The 17,755-nt window shown below is 33.4% G+C and overlaps 1 protein-coding gene across 6 annotated transcripts in view; it reads left to right on the forward strand.

The window, feature by feature from the left end:
* The window catches only part of Slc38a9 (solute carrier family 38 member 9), a 105,102-nt gene that overhangs the window by 57,986 nt on the left and 29,361 nt on the right, over positions 1 to 17,755 (forward strand). For all 6 annotated transcript variants that reach the window (XM_076857279.2, XM_076857282.2, XM_076857281.2 and 3 more), the window contains 3 exons: positions 2,488 to 2,547; positions 5,614 to 5,808; positions 7,959 to 8,066. In XM_076857279.2, the coding sequence (XP_076713394.1) occupies positions 2,488 to 2,547; positions 5,614 to 5,808; positions 7,959 to 8,066 (363 nt within the window). The remainder of the gene's footprint in view (positions 1 to 2,487; positions 2,548 to 5,613; positions 5,809 to 7,958; positions 8,067 to 17,755) is intronic.

Raw genomic sequence — 17,755 nt, forward strand, 5'->3', positions numbered from 1 at the left:
GTTTTTAATCTATTCAAGTTATTTTGCAACTTGCTTTTTGTCATATTTATTAATACACAGTTCATTGTAACTGATTTATCATATTTAATAATTTGAATATACCCCAACTTTCTTATCCATTCTCTTGATGAACATTTAATTTATTTTGCTAGTACAAGCAACACTTTATTAAACATCTCTATTTCTGTTTCCTTCATACATGTGGGAGTTTCTCCTGGCTTTGTAACTCTAAGACAGACTTCTAGAAATTGGAATATTCACTTTTTCACCTTGTTAGAAATTGACAAATTATTCTTTATCCTGGTTTTATCAATTACACTGGTACCAGCAATTATGAAAGTCCCTCCTTCTGTGTTCTCCTCACAGGTATTATGACAGATTTTGTCACTCAAGATCTGTTCATAAGGGGTAACACTGGCATCTTTTCTTAATTATATAAACAGTTAAGTAACTTATTCATGTTCTCCCATTTTCCTATTGGATTATTGGTCTTTTTCTTTTTTATGGAATGTTTTTATCCATTGCGTTGCGAATATCTTCTAGTTGGTGGCTTGGCTTTACTTTTAATTTCAAATCCATAATTTTTTCCACTAGGGTCTATGGACCTAACATTTTAAAATCAACTTGTCAAGGTCCAGAGAAATCCAATTAGAATTTGATTGAAATTGCATTGAACTTTTTAGTCAGTATGCACTATTGATGCCATTAAGGTACTGAGTTTAGAATTTGATTAGAATTACACTGGATTTATAGGTGTGGAGAAAATTTACATAATTAGGATACTTAGTTTTCCTATCCATGATCGTGGCATGGCATAGTTCTCTGTTTATATAAGCTTTTTAAATATCTTCTAAATTTTTCTTGATAAAGCTCTTGCATATCTTTTTTAAAGACTTTTTCCTTAGTACCTTAAATTTTTTTTGTAAATGTGGTTTTGATTTAATATACAATATGTGCACTTTTTGTTAATAGAACATTTCAAACATACAAAGGAAACAACAGTATAAGGATCCTACATATTCCTCTCCCCTGTAGCTTATATAGTATATCTCAGATATACTATAAATCTGTTCATGAATTGTATGTATATCTGTACTTGATATATAAAAATAAGGTTTTTTTCCTCCCATTGGGAGCAATACCACATCCATTAAGAAAGCATGATCCACATTATACACATTTGCCACACCAGTTCAACTATTATTTTATATATAGTTCTCTTTTTTAGAAAGAATTTATTCATTGAAATACTTGAATATTTGACTTACAATATAACCCACACCTCCTTCAAAAAACAGAATTCTATTTTTATCTCTCCAGAAATAATGATATCTCTTAATCACATATTCAAATTGTTTGTTGATTATAAACCAATTTCTGTATGTTTGAATCTAGCAAACTTGCTGAACTCTTGTTAATTCTAATAATTTTGTACATGTACTTTTTTTTTAACCTTTGTTTTTATTTATTTATTTTTTTATGTGGTGCTGAGGATCGAACCCAGGGCCCTGCATGTACTTTTTGATATTCTATTTAGATAGTCACATCATTCATAAAGAAAGTTCCATCCTATCTACTCATTATATTAAATGGTTTGTATGTATGTGCATACATTTATGTTTGTATACATACACACGTAAAAATACATACAAACATATACATACATGTATGTGTGTAGATGTGTGTGTTTGTGTCCACCTAAATTTCACTCTTTCTTTTTGGATACCAATCATTGATTTTAGGACTTACCCTAAATCAGTATGACTTCATATTAATATACCATGGCTGTATATGCTTTTTTCTTTGATACTTCCTTTAATCTAACTCAGTGGTTCTTGGGAGTATAATAATTACTATACAGCCCTGGGTCCATAAAAACACGTATTGTACTTCACAAAGAGCTTAAGTGATTTTTCCCAGTAAGTTTAGGTACATGATTATTGTTTTCCCTTTTTGCATATTTTAGAATTTTATGTAAAATGTAACTGTAATTAACATGAATATAGAAAAATAAATTGTACACATTATCTACATTCCAGGGCTTTTACTTACTATTAATTTAGCCTTGTAGGTAGATTTTTTAAAAAATATTAAATTATATAAAAATTTTCAAAGTGGGACTCTGAATCCAATATTATGATTCCTGTAAGTGACGAAAGCGATAGAAGGTGAAACTGTTAATAATAAAGTTGTGGGGCTGGGGTTGTGGCTCAGCGGTAGAGCACTCGCCTCTCATGTGTGAGACCCTGGATTCGATCCTCAGCACCACATAAAAATAAATAAACAAAAATAAAGATATTGTGCCCATGTATAACTAAAAAAATATTTAAGAAAAAAAATAATAAAGTTGTTTTGGTTTAGTGTTCTAGATACTATATTACACATGGTAGATATTTTTAATATTTTTGTAAATAAAAAACTTTAGAGGGTAATAGATTCAGCATCTTTCATTCAGTGTTAAGCTACATTTTTGTCTTTAATTTTTAGATTTTATTCATCACATTAATGACACAGACACTACACTGAGAACCAATAATAGCAACCCTGGTAAGTAGTTTGGAATTTAATTTGGTTCTTTATTCCTCACTTTGTCCAAAAAGAATTTAAGCTAAAATCTATGAATTTATTTTAGGTAAATGAAAAGTGTAATATTATTATTATTATTATGTTAACAGAGCTGCTACTAAATTATTGGTAACTGATACATTTTTTTAAAAACTCCAAAAAAGTTTATGTTGATGTGAACTAGTCAATAGGTTGTGTTAATGTGAGTTGGAAAATATTTAGTTCATACATGTTATATATCCCTGATTCAAAAACCTGAAATTTAAAATGTTCCAAAATTAGATTGGGGGGCTGGGAATGTAGCTCAAGGCTAGAGTGCTTGCCTACATGGCTTGTTGTGCTGAGTTCTATCCCTAGCATCATCCAAAACAAAGCAAAAATTAGAGATGTGCAGCTGGTAAAATCAATGCAAATAATCCAAAATCTGAACCACTTTTGGTCCCAAGCATTTCAGATAAGGGATATGCAACCTGTATTATACAACACATAGTGAAGCTCACAGTGTCTGTATTGCCTGAATAATCAATATTTTCAAAAACCTACATCACTTCTTGGGTTAGGTATCTAGAAGCATAGTTTTCAGTTTGTTAACTTAATTTTAGGTGTGTAATATTTTAGTTACTAATCTGTAGTCTACACAGATTTGTAATTAATAAAATAATTTCCTGATACTGAAAAGAGACTAATAAAATTTTCCTTTAATTTATTTACTAAAAATAAATTCTTGGGGCTGGCAGTGTAGCCCAACAGTAGAGCACATGTGAAAGATGCTGGGGTGAATCTTCAGCACCACAAAAACATAAAAATTTTTAAAAACTAAAATAAACCCATTGTGGCCAGTGGGTTTAAACCAGTATGGAAATCATAGGGAAAATGAATGTAAACACGGTTATAACCTTGTTGAAAGTTTTGCTGTTAACCTTATTACCTAAAGCTTTGTGAGTTAAGTTTCAGGAATGCTAAATTGATGCCATTTTTATGGAGGTACACATTGATCACTAATATTTATTAAGCCCAGAATGTGTCAGGAGCTGTTATAAGCACTGGGTTTATAATAATGAACAGACAGTAGTCACACTTCTCATGAAGCATACATTCCAATGCTTGCTGTTCAGTGTCTTACTTTACCCCTTAATTAAGCCTGATTAACCTGTCAATTGTCAACTATTGAAAATGAGTGAATAACCAGCTTTTATTCCTGAGAATAAAATAATTCCTTTGAATTGCTCTACTAAAATCTCTTGTACCTTGTTCATTACTCCAGAATTTTCAAAGAATCTTGTCTTAGAGGAGAAAATGATTTTGCTGTATAGCTATTCTGATATCATTGATGGAAGTAGCTTATTAATTATCTCATAGAATTTCTTCTGCAGCAGGGAGTAATTTCATCCATGAGGTCATAAATATTACAATTATGTTGATAATTTGTAAAGTACCATCAGCAAAGTCGGTTTACTTTGCATAGTGATAACCTGTGTTAATATCAGCATGTCTTGATTTATCTTTTAATATTCATTTTGAAACAGTATGGTAAATAAAGTATGAAACAACCCATCTTAGTTAGTGCAAAATAGTTGTAGTTCATATTTATTGAATATTTACTTGGCAAAGACATTGTTCTAAACATTTTACAGCAACACTATAAGGTAAACTGTTAGCTCCACATTGTAAATGTAGGATCCAAGACACAGAGAAGTTATTTTGCCCAAAAACATCTGTTAAGTAGCAGATGTTTTGGTCAATTTACTTTCATAGCCTGTGCTCTTTACTACTACAGTTAGCAAAGACAATTTTTTTTTCCAGAGCATAGAAGAAAAAGGTACATGTTAAGATGCTAAGAAAGAAAAAGGAGCTGGGGATATGGCTCAGTTGGTAGAGTGCTTGCCTCCTATGCACAAGTCCCTGGTTTAATCCCCAATACCACCAAAAAAAAAAAAGAAGAAGATGCTAAGAAAAGAAAGAACAAGAGAAAAATTAAATGTTTGGTTTTATGGCATACCAAAAAATAGGTAGAGAATAAAATTCATAATAAAATAAATGTTCTTTCTCTTTGACTAGTGATGAATATGACAGTTGCTGAGTATAAGTGATTTTTCACTAGTATTAAGAATGCTGATTACTATCAAAAGCTCTTTTGTGAAATTAGAAACAATGAGAATGATTTGTACAGTATCTAATAATAGAAGAAATTGCCACCTGTAAATCAATATTAAGAAAAAATACATTTGCTAGGCATAATGCTATATGCCTGTAATCCCAGTGACTAGGAAGGCTAAGGCAATAGATTTGCAAGTGTGAGGCCAGCCTAGGCAATTCAGGGAGATGCTATCTCAAAATAAAAATTAAAAAGATCTGGGGATGTAGCTCAGTGATAGAGCATCTCTAGGTTCTATCCCAGTACCAGCAAAAACAAACAAACAAACTGTGTGTGTGTGTGTGTGTGCATGCACATAATACACACATATGTGCACTTTACTAATTTTCTAGTAATGTCAGCCAGCTGTTGGGCTTCTATCAAGGGTGATAAACTTCCAGAATTATTTTGGATTGCTAAAATTCAAGGCTGTTAAGTTTTCACCAATGATTAGGTTTGGGAAGTACCATGGTAGTTATTCTAGAAATGTCTGCTTTTTATTCCAAACCTATATATTCTATTTGTATTAAAAGAAACCTACCCTTTGTCCTTTAATGAGTTAATAGTACAACAGTTACCCTGAATGACATTTTTTGTGTTATTGTACAAATAGGACTGAATGCCATTTAGTCCAATATTTTCTCTCTCGCATTGGAACCAAGGGATGTTTGATGGGATGTTTGATTTTATAGTTTTCAACAGAAATTAAGAATGTACCTCAAAATTTTCTAAGATTCCCTCATCTTTAATTCATTTTTAGGTGAAAAATTCCTAATGTGACTAAATATAATTCTACATTTTTTGTCATAGAGGAGAAGCTTAGTGTTTAGTAAAAGTTGAGCAAATATCAGTCTGTGGGGATGGACATTTTCTACTTTCATGGTCTTCACTAATGTGGTGTTTTACTGTTGCAGTGATTTGTCCAAATGCTGGAAGTGGTGGCCATCCTGACAATGGCTCTATGATTTTCCATGCCAATGACACAGAAGTCCAACAGTTTGAAAAGTGGTGGAATAAGTCCAAGACAGTGCCGTTTTACCTCATAGGGCTTCTCCTGCCACTGCTCAATTTTAAATCTCCTTCGTTTTTTTCAAAATTTAATATCCTAGGTAAGACATGATACTGTGTTGTGGAAATTCTGTGTAGTAGAATACATGGTAGATTCTGTGTAAATATGGTTCTGGGGAGAAAGTTACCTGCTAGGCCTGTTCATCTATGTTGAATTTGTTCATATAGTTCTCTGCATTTTTTTGTTTTGTTTTTTGTTTTTTTGGCACAAAGGAAAATGTAGATGATCATTTCAAGTCCTTTTTTGTTCTTTGGTGTTTTGAGATATGTTATTTTGTTTCCCATTCTAACCTTACTAGATAACTCTTCTATATTTTTTCTGAGAGTACAACTAGAGGAAATCGACTAAAATTTCAGGAGGAGAGATCAAAATGGATATTATAGAAATCCTCAACTTTAAGGGTTGGAAACATTAGAACTTATTACATGACGTTATGGAATGTTTTTTTCCTGTCATTTCCATTTAAGAGTATTGCATAGAATTATCATTTGAACTTAGAATATCATTATCTAGCTCGAGCTTCTAAGGTTTATTCTCTTTTTGCTCTCTTCCTCAGTGCATTTTCTTTCTTAGAATACTATTGTTTCCTTAAAGTAACAGACCTCTTTCAGTGATTTCTTTTTCACTAAAGCAATGTTTTAACCCTATTTTCGATCCCCAGGGTAAGCTCAAATCTGGTTAACTAGAGAAAATGCAAGGATGTCATTCATAAAGAATTGATAGGCCCAAGTAGACTGTAGGGTTTTATCTCCCCCTGTGTATCTTATCCCCTGGTAGGCAGTATAGCATAAAATAATCAGATTATCCATCACATCAAGGAACCTGATGGTGGAAACCCAAAATGTAGCTGGGTTTCCAGAAGATGAAAAGAGGAGGTTAAGATACATTTATCTGCTTTTCTGCCTTAGAACCGAATTCACTATAAGCTACTTTACACACACGACACAGAAAATAATAGATTTGTGGTTATATAAGCTTTGGCCTCTTGTTTTCATCCTTTCTGAATCAGCTAATCTCTAAACCCACAGTAGAGCTTATATGGCTCATTTGTGGTTTCCTGATTTGCTTGCTGACTTTCCAGTGGAACAAATCTTTTGAAAGCATAGAAACTTGTTGAAGGATTTGCTCATTTCGGCAAAACAATCACCAGACTTCTAACCAGGTTGAAGGATATAAAGCTTTTGTTCTTTTCCTTGGTACTTTGCCTTTCTTTTACAACTAAAGCTTCTTTAGAGAATTTAGCATCTAAGGATATTCCTAGGCTTCCTGACTATGCTCTATAATGACTGGACTTAACTTCCTCAAAAGAAATAATCCTCTGACTTCTGCTCTACTAAAACATTGTGACTGTCCACTCCACCTTGTATATAACACCTGGGAAAGGAATCTGGAATTTTTTCAAGTACAAACAGTACTAATCATTCAGCACTCATGTAAATACTAGATCAGATTGTTTATGGATTATTTGACTTTTTACCTTCTCAAATGTATGATCTACATTTATTACTTTCTTTCCTTTCTTATCATTTCACATTAATTTTTGTGACAGACTTTTTCAGCCTGTTGACTGTCACTAGCATCAATACAAAGAATAAAAGTTACAGTTTCATGTTTTTTTTTTTTCTCCTGTGTAACCTTACAGTTTTGTAATGGACCCTTTGTGTCTTCCATCAAACTCAGCTCATAAGTAAATTAAGCAGCTTGCATTTAGCAATATGTGAGCTACCTTCATCCAGTTCTTCTTAGGCTTACTACTTAAGTTTTTGTTTTATTTTCTGGTAACTCATATAACTTATTTCTAATCTTTAGGTTCCAGTTTGATTTTAGTAGAGATAATCAATGAAAGTAACAATTTTTCACACTTTGGCGAGAATAAGGAAACAAGATTTGATTTTAAAAAAGTCTGTAAAACACACAAAGAGAATAGTTGAACACAGTGGCATACACCTGTAATTCCAGCAGTTAGGGAGGCTGAGGCAGGAAGATCACAGGTTCAAGGCCAGCCTCAGCAACTTAGAAGGCCCTGTCTCAAAAAACAAAAAGGGCTGGGGAGTAGTTTAGTAATAAAGCACTCCTAGATTCAAACACCCCCCCCCAAAACACACACACACACACACACACACACACACACACACATACACATATAAAAATGATAAACAGTTTCTGGATTTTTTTTTTTTTTTCTTGCAGGCACAGTATCTGTTCTCTATTTGATTTTTCTTGTTACCTTGAAAGCTATTCGCTTGGGATTTCATTTGGAATTTCACTGGTTTATGCCAACAGAATTTTTTGTACCAGGTGAGTTGTTTTGGCAAAATAACATACTAATAAATTATAATAATGTGATCTGTAAGTTAAATTATTATTATATGCCATTTTAAAACAAATAGTGTGTTTTCTTTTATATTGAACACTTAATGCTAGAAGGCTAAAAATAGGACCACAATTGGGATTTCTTACAGTTAGGGATAACCAGGGCCCTTTGTCTTTTCTACTTGGTTTGTTTATGTTACAATGCAGTTGGAAAGTTAATAATTCTCTAGGCTTTTCTAAGAAATATACCCCTAGAATTTCAAAGACTTAGAACATGGTCAGAGATATATATGGATGATACTGCTTATTAAAACAATGTTCCCCTTATGGGTTTTACTGTTTCTCAGGCTAAAATTGTGATAATTTAATGTTTGCCTCTCCTTGCCCCTTTCCTTCCTCATGCTTATAACTTGGTAATTTCCTCCTCACCCAAATATAGAATATTTTGGACATGAGGGGCTGGGGATATAGCTTAGTTGGTAGAGTGCTTGCCTCACATGCACAAGGCCCTGGGTTCAAATCCCCAGCACCACCAAAAAAAAAAAAAAAAGAATATTTTGGACATGAGAAAAGTACTGTGAAACAATAAATAAATAATGCTAAATGAGGAGACAGATTAGAAAAAGGAAATAGCTATTAGACAAATGCCTTGAAAACTAATAATAAGGAAATAGTACAGACCACTTTCCATTCTTAAGTCATTGATTTAGGCAGTCAAGAATTCTAGTATCTACCCAGTATCTTGGGTTATCTTCCAAAATATGTAATTGTAGTTGTCTACCACCCCATTTCTTCCCATTGTTAGTACATTCCTGAGTTTTTCAGGTGTATGGAGATGCTATTCACTGGACATTGTAGAGTCCAATTACTGTGGCTGCTTGTGTTCAGAATATTTGATTATATTAACTTTGATTCTTCATTTTTATTCAAAGCCCACAAAGACTTGGAAGTCAATGTAGATTTAGGATAAAGGAAGTACTGGGACTTAAATCTCTCCAAGATTATATTCAAAGTTGGATACTGATGAAAATGTCAATTTAAAGCTAGTTTCTTCATTGATTGATAAAAAGTCTAGGATATTATTTTCTAAAATTAGGTCTACTGTGATTTGTAAAAAGTCTTAATGATAAAAGTTTCTGCTAATGATAGAACATTAGAAATAGAGATAAAGAAAGGGTAAAGATAAATATACAGAAAACACGAAAAAACATTTAAATAGATACTAGGTCATTTATTTCACATGACTTCATTTAAAAATGACATAAAGGAAGAATCATAAAACTAAAAAATGTTTGTATTGATATTTATGATCCTAAAATTATTTTATTGTCATTAAGAAATTTCTCAAGAATGAAAATATGCCATAAACCTTTTTCAGTAGACACTAATTAAAAACCAGAAATTGAAATGAGGCATGGTGGTACACCACTTACTTGAGAAGCTGAGGCAGGAAGATCACAAGTTTGAGGCCAACCTGAGCAACTTAACAGGAACCTGCCTCAAAATTAAATAAAAAGTGTAAATAAAATAAAAAGAAAGTAGCTTTTTAGTAGACCACTTGCCTACCATTTACTGGATTCTGGATTCAATCCACCAAAGAAAAACTAGTGGAGATAAAATCTTTCCTCAGATAAACTTATAGTTCTAGGTGAATCTTATATACTCTTTCTTCCAAAAATTTACTCTTCAAGTCGTGTAGATCCCATCATCAATCTTCCTTCCAAGTAATTGGGGGAAGTGAGGATAAGAAAAACCCATGTAAACTTTTTTTCCTCCCTTTCTTCCCTACTGAAGGACTTTACCTTTAAAATTATCCCTTTTTTCTCTGAAATCATATATCAATTTTTCCTCTTTTAATTATTTCTACCAATATATAAAATAATCTCCAATCTAAAAAGAAAAAAAAAATTATGTGGTCCCATAATTCCCTCTAGCTATTGCCTCCCTTTGAAGAAACATTTTGGAAGACTTACATATGCTTGCCTCACATGCACAAGGCCCTGGGATAAGTTCTCTCTAAGTTCTCCTTCCATTTTGCCTTGAACTCTCTTTATTTATATATATAAAAATATTAAAAGTTTTTTTTTAATTCTTTATTTGTTTTAATTAGTTATATATGACAGTAGAATGCACTTATATACTTTGATATATCATACATAGATGGGATATAATATCTCATTTTTCTGAGTGTACATATTGTAGAATCACATTGATCATACAGTCACATACATGCATAAAGTAATAAAGTCTGTTTCATTCTACTATCTTTCTTATCCTCACATCTCCTGCCTTTCCCTTCTTTCACTTCCCTCTACCTAATCTAAGGGAACACTATTCTTTTTTTTTTTTTTTTTTTTTTTTGCATTACAATTTTTTCTTTTTCTTCTTTTTTTATTGGTTGTTCAAAACATTACAAAGCTCTTGTCATATCATATTTCATACATTTGATTCAAGTGGGTTATGAACTCCCATTTTTACCCTGTATACAGATTGCAGAATCACATCGGTTACACATCCACATTTTTACATAATGCCCTATTACTAACTGTTGTATTCTGCTACCTTTCCTATCCTCTACTATCCCCCCTCCCCTTCCCTCCCATCTTCTCTCTCTATCCCATCTACTGTAGTTCATTTCTCTCCTTGTTTATTTTCCATTCCCCTCACAACCTCTTATATGTAATTTTGTATAACAATGAGGGTCTCCCTCCATTTCCATGCAATTTCCCTTTTCTCTCCCTTTCCCTCCCACCTCATGTCTCTGTTTAATGTTAATCTTTTCTTCCTGCTCTTCTACAATTCTTAATACACATATATACCACAATTTTTGTAGGCTTTTGCCCCAGTCACTCCATGATAACCAGTGATTTTCACTATTCTTATTCATGTTTGCTTCCATCTTGGAACACCTTCTTTACTTCACTTCTAAAGCCTCATTCTTTCTTGACTCTTCTTTGTAACTCGGCTGCTTCTCAAATGTCTGACCTCTAATTGTAAGTCATCCAAGGTTTAGTACTCAAATCTCTTTTCTCTTTATCCTTATTCCCTAAGTAATGTCATACAGTTACCTGCCTTTGTATATTATCTATATGGTGACTTGACTAGTCCCAATTGTATGTCTCTAACCTAGATTCTCCACTGAAGTCCATAAGCATACATCTACTTCCCCTTTCTGCATCTCCGTATAGATGTCTATAGATGTCTTAAACTTAAATTGACAAAAATCAAATATGTAAAAAACTTCAACATCCACATGGCCCCACCCACCAACCTGTTTAAACCTACTGTTCTCCTAGGTTTCTCTTAAAAACAATAGCTCCATTTTTCCAGTTACTCAAGCCAAAAACTTTTCAGTCTTTGTTCTTTCTTCACTACCATCCCATATCTAATCCATCTACAAAGTGTGTCTATTTTACTTTGGGAAAAAAAAATGAGAATCTGAATACTTCTTACTGTTTCTATCAGAAAGAACTATGTCAAGATACTAATCTCACCTGAATTATTTATAGTGGTCTCCTAGTTAATCTTGTTATCTCTACTGTGTCTTCCTGACCACAATCTGTTCTACATTAACAGCTAGAATGATTTTTTCTTCTTGTTGTTTTGTTTTGTTGTGGTACTAGTTTGGTACCACTGAACTACATCCCAAGCCCCCTTTTTTAAAATTTTTGTTTTTTGAGAAGGGTCTTACTATTTTGACCAAGGCTGGTCATAAACTTTTGATCCTCTTGCCTCCTACATCACTGGGATTATAGGCATGCACTGTGCCCGGCAAGAGAAATGGCTTCCTATCTTATTCAGAATGAGTCTTTATCATAGTTCATAGGTCCTATATGATCTGGCTACTGGTACCCTTTCTTATTTAATCCTCTATAACTTTTCCTCTTACGTAGTCCACTCCAGCCACACTGGCTTCCTTGCTGTTCAATCAAAATGCCAAGCACATTCCTGTCTTAGAATATTTGCATTTGATTTCTATTCCTTGTGTATGAAATGTGTTTTTGTTTTCTGACATCCGAATGGTTAGTATCATTAGAGAGGTCTTCCCTGACTACCTTGCCACTCTCATGTCTCCTTTTGTGCCTGTCTTTATTTAAATCTCTTATCACTACCAAATTTTATATGCAAGTGTCCATGGTTATCTAACTCTATAAATAATAAATTCCTAATTTTGATAATGAATTAGGATATTGAGAAATACCTCTTAGTTCCTGAGTTTCAGAAAATAGCAAAAGTTAAGAAAGCAAGGAGTTTATCCAAAAATGTTTCCAAATTTCTTTGGTTTTTTACTCAGATTGTGAAAGTTCAAGATGGGAACAAATACATATGTTTATTTTTCTCTACTTGTGTATCTGTCTCCTGTAATTGGACTGTTAAACTCTCTAAGAAAAGGAATATTATTTTTGATTTTTATACCTCTGTATTACTATTGTCCCCCTAAGCCTTATATTTCCTGGCATATAGAGAGTGCTGAACCCATTGAATAAATGTGTTTATTTCCACTCCCTTCTAAAGCCCATTAAAACAACAGTAGAGAAAATAAAAACCAAACCAAGAGAATTTGTAGAAGACATAATAATAGACAAGAGATAGCAACAGATTTTTAGAAGCTGGAAAACTAAGAGTTGATAACTGAAAACAAAGCAGAGAAACTGAAATGTAAATGTAAGTAATAGGGGGGCCGAGGCTCACCGGTAGAGCTTTTACCTTGCATGTGTGAGGCACTGGGACCAATCCTCAGCACCACATAAAAATAAATAAACAAAATAAAGGTATTGTATCCATCTACAACTAAAAAAAAAAAAAAGTAAGAAATAGGAATTCTAACACAAAAGGGCCTAGTTTGAGGGATACATTCCCCTTTACCTCCTCAGCCTAGTAAGAAATGGAAAAAACTAAATCAAAGTAGCTCTAAACTTGGATACACCAGGCATAGCAGAGGGTGAAAACAGACTCTAATATGACCACAGGGACTAAGTGTATAGGCTGAATGTTGAGATTTACTGCTTTCTCCCACTGTCTCCACCAAATTTCTTTTATCCTTTGGTTTTCTTATAAAGAAACTGAAAACCCACAAGGAACAATCTAGAATCTCAGATGTTTGGGTTCTATCAAAGAAATGGATAGCTACCTTGCTTTTACCAGACCAGTTAGATGTTTACCAAGTATACATTTTTAATTTAGAAAAAAGATTTTTTTTCCCAGTACTGAGGATTGAACCCCAGAGATGCTTTATCACTGAGCTACATCTACCAGGCCATGTATGTATGTATGTATTGAGATAGGTTCTTGCTAAGCTGCCACAGCTGGCCAAGAATTTAGGATACTACTGCCTCAGACTCCTGAGTAGTTGGGATTAAAGGCTGATGTTACCACATCCATCTTAAGTGCACTTTAAAAAAAAAAATTCACTTGTAAATATAAATTAAAAAATAAAAATCACTAGATATTTGAGAGATATCTCTTACATGAAAATGATACAGGAAAAGGAAACTTGGAGAGAAAAGAAAATAAGAGGGAACACCAGGAATTTCCAAAAATTCATATCCTCAAAGATAGAAGATAGTATTATATCCATGAAACAATATTTGGATGTCAAGACAGGAGGGAAATAAGAAAGAGGTTTGGCTTTAGAAGTATAAAATGGAAATTTAAAATTCAAGAGAATTGGAAGATACATCTAACTTCTTCCCAAAAGTAGGGCAGAAAGCATAATTGGGTGGATAGATGGAAGGAAGGAAGGGAAGAAAGAATAAAGGAAGAATAGAAAAAGATAAGAAAATTGGAGCATTAAGGTGATCCAAGGTTCAGCTAAAAGACATTCCACAGAGAAGAAAGAAAATGAAAGGAAGGAAGTCATTAATTATCTTATAATGTAAGAAATTGCCCCAGAACTGAATAATACAAGTTTCTAGATTTAAAGGGCCCAAAGTGCTCAACACTTTTGAGTAAGGCCCATGTCAAATCATATCATAAAATTTCAGAACACTGATGCTTCTGCATAGTATAGGAAACCTACAGAATAGTAAAATCTTTGCTAGCTACTCTTCTGACAGGATTAATATCTAGAATATATAAAGAACTCAAAAAACTTAACACCAAAAAAAAAAAAAAAAGCAAATAACCCAGTTAATAAGTGGGCAAATGAATTAAATAGATACTTCTCAAAATAAGAAATACAGAAGGCCAACAATATACAAAAAAATTTTCAACATCATTAGCAATTAGGTAAATGCAAATCAAAATTGTATTGAGATTCCATCACATATCAGTCAGAATGGCAGTCATAAGAATACAGATAATCTGGGGCTGAGGGTAGAGCTTGCCTAGCATGTGCAAGTGCCCAGATTCAATCCCCAACACCTCAAAGATAAAAAAATAAATAAATAAAGATGAAGAAGTTAACATTAAAAAATATTTTTTTCTATGAAAGGAAATATATTCATAATATATTCCATCAATCCTCAGCGCCACATAAAATAAATAAATAAAATAAAGGTATTGTGTTCAACTACAACTAAAAAAAAATTTAAAAAAAAGTACTAAACCCTTCTGATGGAAGGAAAATCAATGAATTATGTCAAAAATTTAGAAATAAGGAAGTTTTTAAGAAGCTTATTACTTAAAAATAAGCTAGATCAGTCCAGGCATGATGGTTTATGCCTATAATCTCAGCAGTTTGGGAGATTGAGGCAGGAGGACCACAAATTAAAGGCCAAGATAGACAATTTAGCAAGACTGTTTCTCAAAATGAAAAATTTTAAGAGCTAAGAATGTGGCTCAATGGTATAGTGCCCCTGGGTTCAATTCCTGGTACCAACAGTAGTAATATGAAGAAGCAGCTAGATTTTAACTTTAATAAATATGTAAAAATAAGCTAGCTTATGGGTTTAAAACATGCCCAATAGAAGAATTAAAATTCCTTGCCTCTGAGAAACAGAATTTAGGAGGAACGATTGCTGCGACATGCAACTAAATCAGTCAGGGTCACTCCAGGTGAATTGGGCTGGCAGGAACAAGTCACACAAGCACAGAAAGTATCATTTTCTTGGGGTTCAGTAATGTAAAGCCATCCATCTCAGGTGCTGTGTGGGATCAAAGGCAGAGCAAGTGAAAAAGACACGTACATCGACAGCCCAGACAGAGCAGCAACGTCAGTCCAGTTCACCCATGTGCCCAAATGCTTGTAGCTCACACACACAGTCCATGGCTGGCTTGCAACAGAAGATATGAAGCAAGAGAATTCTAGTCAATACGAATTTTAAAATGCAATTTAAATGACATTTCTAAGATGAAAAATTGTACAATGCTTTGAAACTGAATTCAAAGAGACTTCAGACACTGAATTTCAAGGATGATGGAGTAATTTGCCATTTTGATAGCAGTATTATGTTCCTCTGTCACTAGGAAAAAATAATTTTCTATTCACATATGTTTCAAATAGTTCAGAGCAGATCAGATTACATTTTACCATTCATTGATACTAATAGTGCCTCCAAATATAACAAAACAAAACTTCTCTCTACTTGTTTTTTAGATGTGTGCCATGCCCTCTCTCCCTTTTTTTTTTCTTTTGAAGTTTTTGAAGTGGGACTTTTATGTACAAAAATGTAGAACTCATAAATGTAAAACTTATTGAATTTTCACAAACTGAGCACTTGCTGTAGCACTGAGATTGAAACCAGAAATTATTGGCTTCCCACCAGTCATTATCTTCCTGTAACCAGTGTTCTAACACCAAATGTTAGTTTTGCCTGCTTTTTTAAACATTATATAAATGGAATATACAGTATGTATTGTTTGAGGTCTGGTTATTTGTGAGAGTGAGTCCTGTTAGTGCACATACTCATAGTTCATTCTCATTGATATTTCATTGCTTGTCTACCACAGTTTATCTTTTACCAGTTTTTAACTGTCAGGTTTATTGCTGTACTCTTCATTCTCATCTGAGTCTTGGTAAACATATGGCTGCTTTGAGTACCAGTGGAGGAGTAGAGTTGCTAGGTCACAGGGTATGCGTATGTTCTGCTTTAGTAGATACTGCCAACCAGTTTTCCAAGTGCTTGTACTAATTGACATTCCCACCAGCAGTGTTTGGGAGTTCTAGTTGTTTCACTCTTCACTAATTCTTTATTTTCTTTTTCATCTAGCCTTTCTGGTGGGCAAGTGCTGATATTACTTTGTGGTTTTCATTTGCATTTCCCTGATGACTAATGAAGTTAGCACCTTTTCATATGTTCATTGGCTATTTGGATTTCCTCTTTTGTGAGGTACCTTTTCAAGACTTTGCTCATTTCCCTATTTAGTTGTCTGGGGTTTTCTTATTAATCTATACAAGTTCTTTATACATTCTGCATATGGCAATTATCTTTTCCCTATCTGCATGCACCCATATTAATTCTCCCTCCCACTTCCCACCACCCCACCCCCACAGGGTTTGAAATCAAACCCAGGGCCTTGCACATCCTAGGTAAGCATTCTGTCACTGAGCTACGTCCCCAACCCCTGCTTACATTCTCTCTTGATATGCTTTTCCAAAGGGATAAAATAACAGTTTGAAAAGATCAGAAGTTTGGGGCTTCTTTAAAACCACTTTGTTGAAGAATCTACTAGTTTAATTTATTATAATGTAAATGTTGTTTTCTTTAAAGAGGCATGTTTTCTACACAAAAAAAAATTGTACATGAATGCTCATAGCAGCATTTTTCATAATAGCCAAAAGTGGAAATGATCCCATGTCCTTCATTGATGAATGAATAAAGTGTGGTATATCCATACAATGGACTATTATTTGTATATCCATGCAATAGAAAGTAAGTGCTATGGTTATGATTGCACAACTCAGTGAACACATTAAAAACTATTTAATTGTACACTTCATTTGAGTGAAATGTATGCTTAAGAGAATCTCAGGTTTTCAAGAAATTTATTTGAAAAGTGACTTGTCTAGTTAATTGCAAAAAGCTGGATATTTACCACTGTAATTTGACAAGTTAGAAACATAGAAGTGATGTCATCTGAATTAATTAGAAAAGGTGGCAAAGGACCAACTAACAAATACTTCACAAGATGACTTAGAGGTCATAGAGGCTGGATGCTCTGAAAGACAAGGTCAGCCAAATTGAAAAGAGTTTATTGAAAACTGATAAATCTTAGCAAAAATCAAAATCATTCTAAAAGCAGTTTAAAATAGAATTTGGACATTTCTCATGGCTGAGAGTCCTTCAGTTCTTAAGAATACATGAGTACCCCTAATACTTGACTAACTGTAATATAAGAGATGATCCACTGCCCTCCATGAGATTACAGCTGAGCATTAAGATCAATTAATTGTTGTGAATTAATAATCATAATACAAAGATATGCACAGTAGATATAGCAGGATAGAGGAATTGCTTATAAATAAGTTAGGGGTCAGAAAAGGGTTCAAAAGGGAATTTTTTAAAGGGCCAGCCAACAGGAGTTCTCTAAGAGAAGAACTGGGGGACAGAAATATTCCAGGTCATGGGAACAACATGTTCAAGCAACAGTTAAGGCCTGAAATAACATGACTTATTTAGGAAATTATGAGGATTTGAATGGCTAGTGAAAGAATATTTGCTGAGGAAGTAATAGGGAAAAAGGAAGGGCTAAAAGGCAAAAGCTCAATCATGAAAAGCCTTCTCTTTTTTTAA

The sequence above is a fragment of the Callospermophilus lateralis genome, chromosome 5 (assembly GCF_048772815.1).
Source record: "Callospermophilus lateralis isolate mCalLat2 chromosome 5, mCalLat2.hap1, whole genome shotgun sequence".
Taxonomy (NCBI): domain Eukaryota; kingdom Metazoa; phylum Chordata; class Mammalia; order Rodentia; family Sciuridae; genus Callospermophilus; species Callospermophilus lateralis.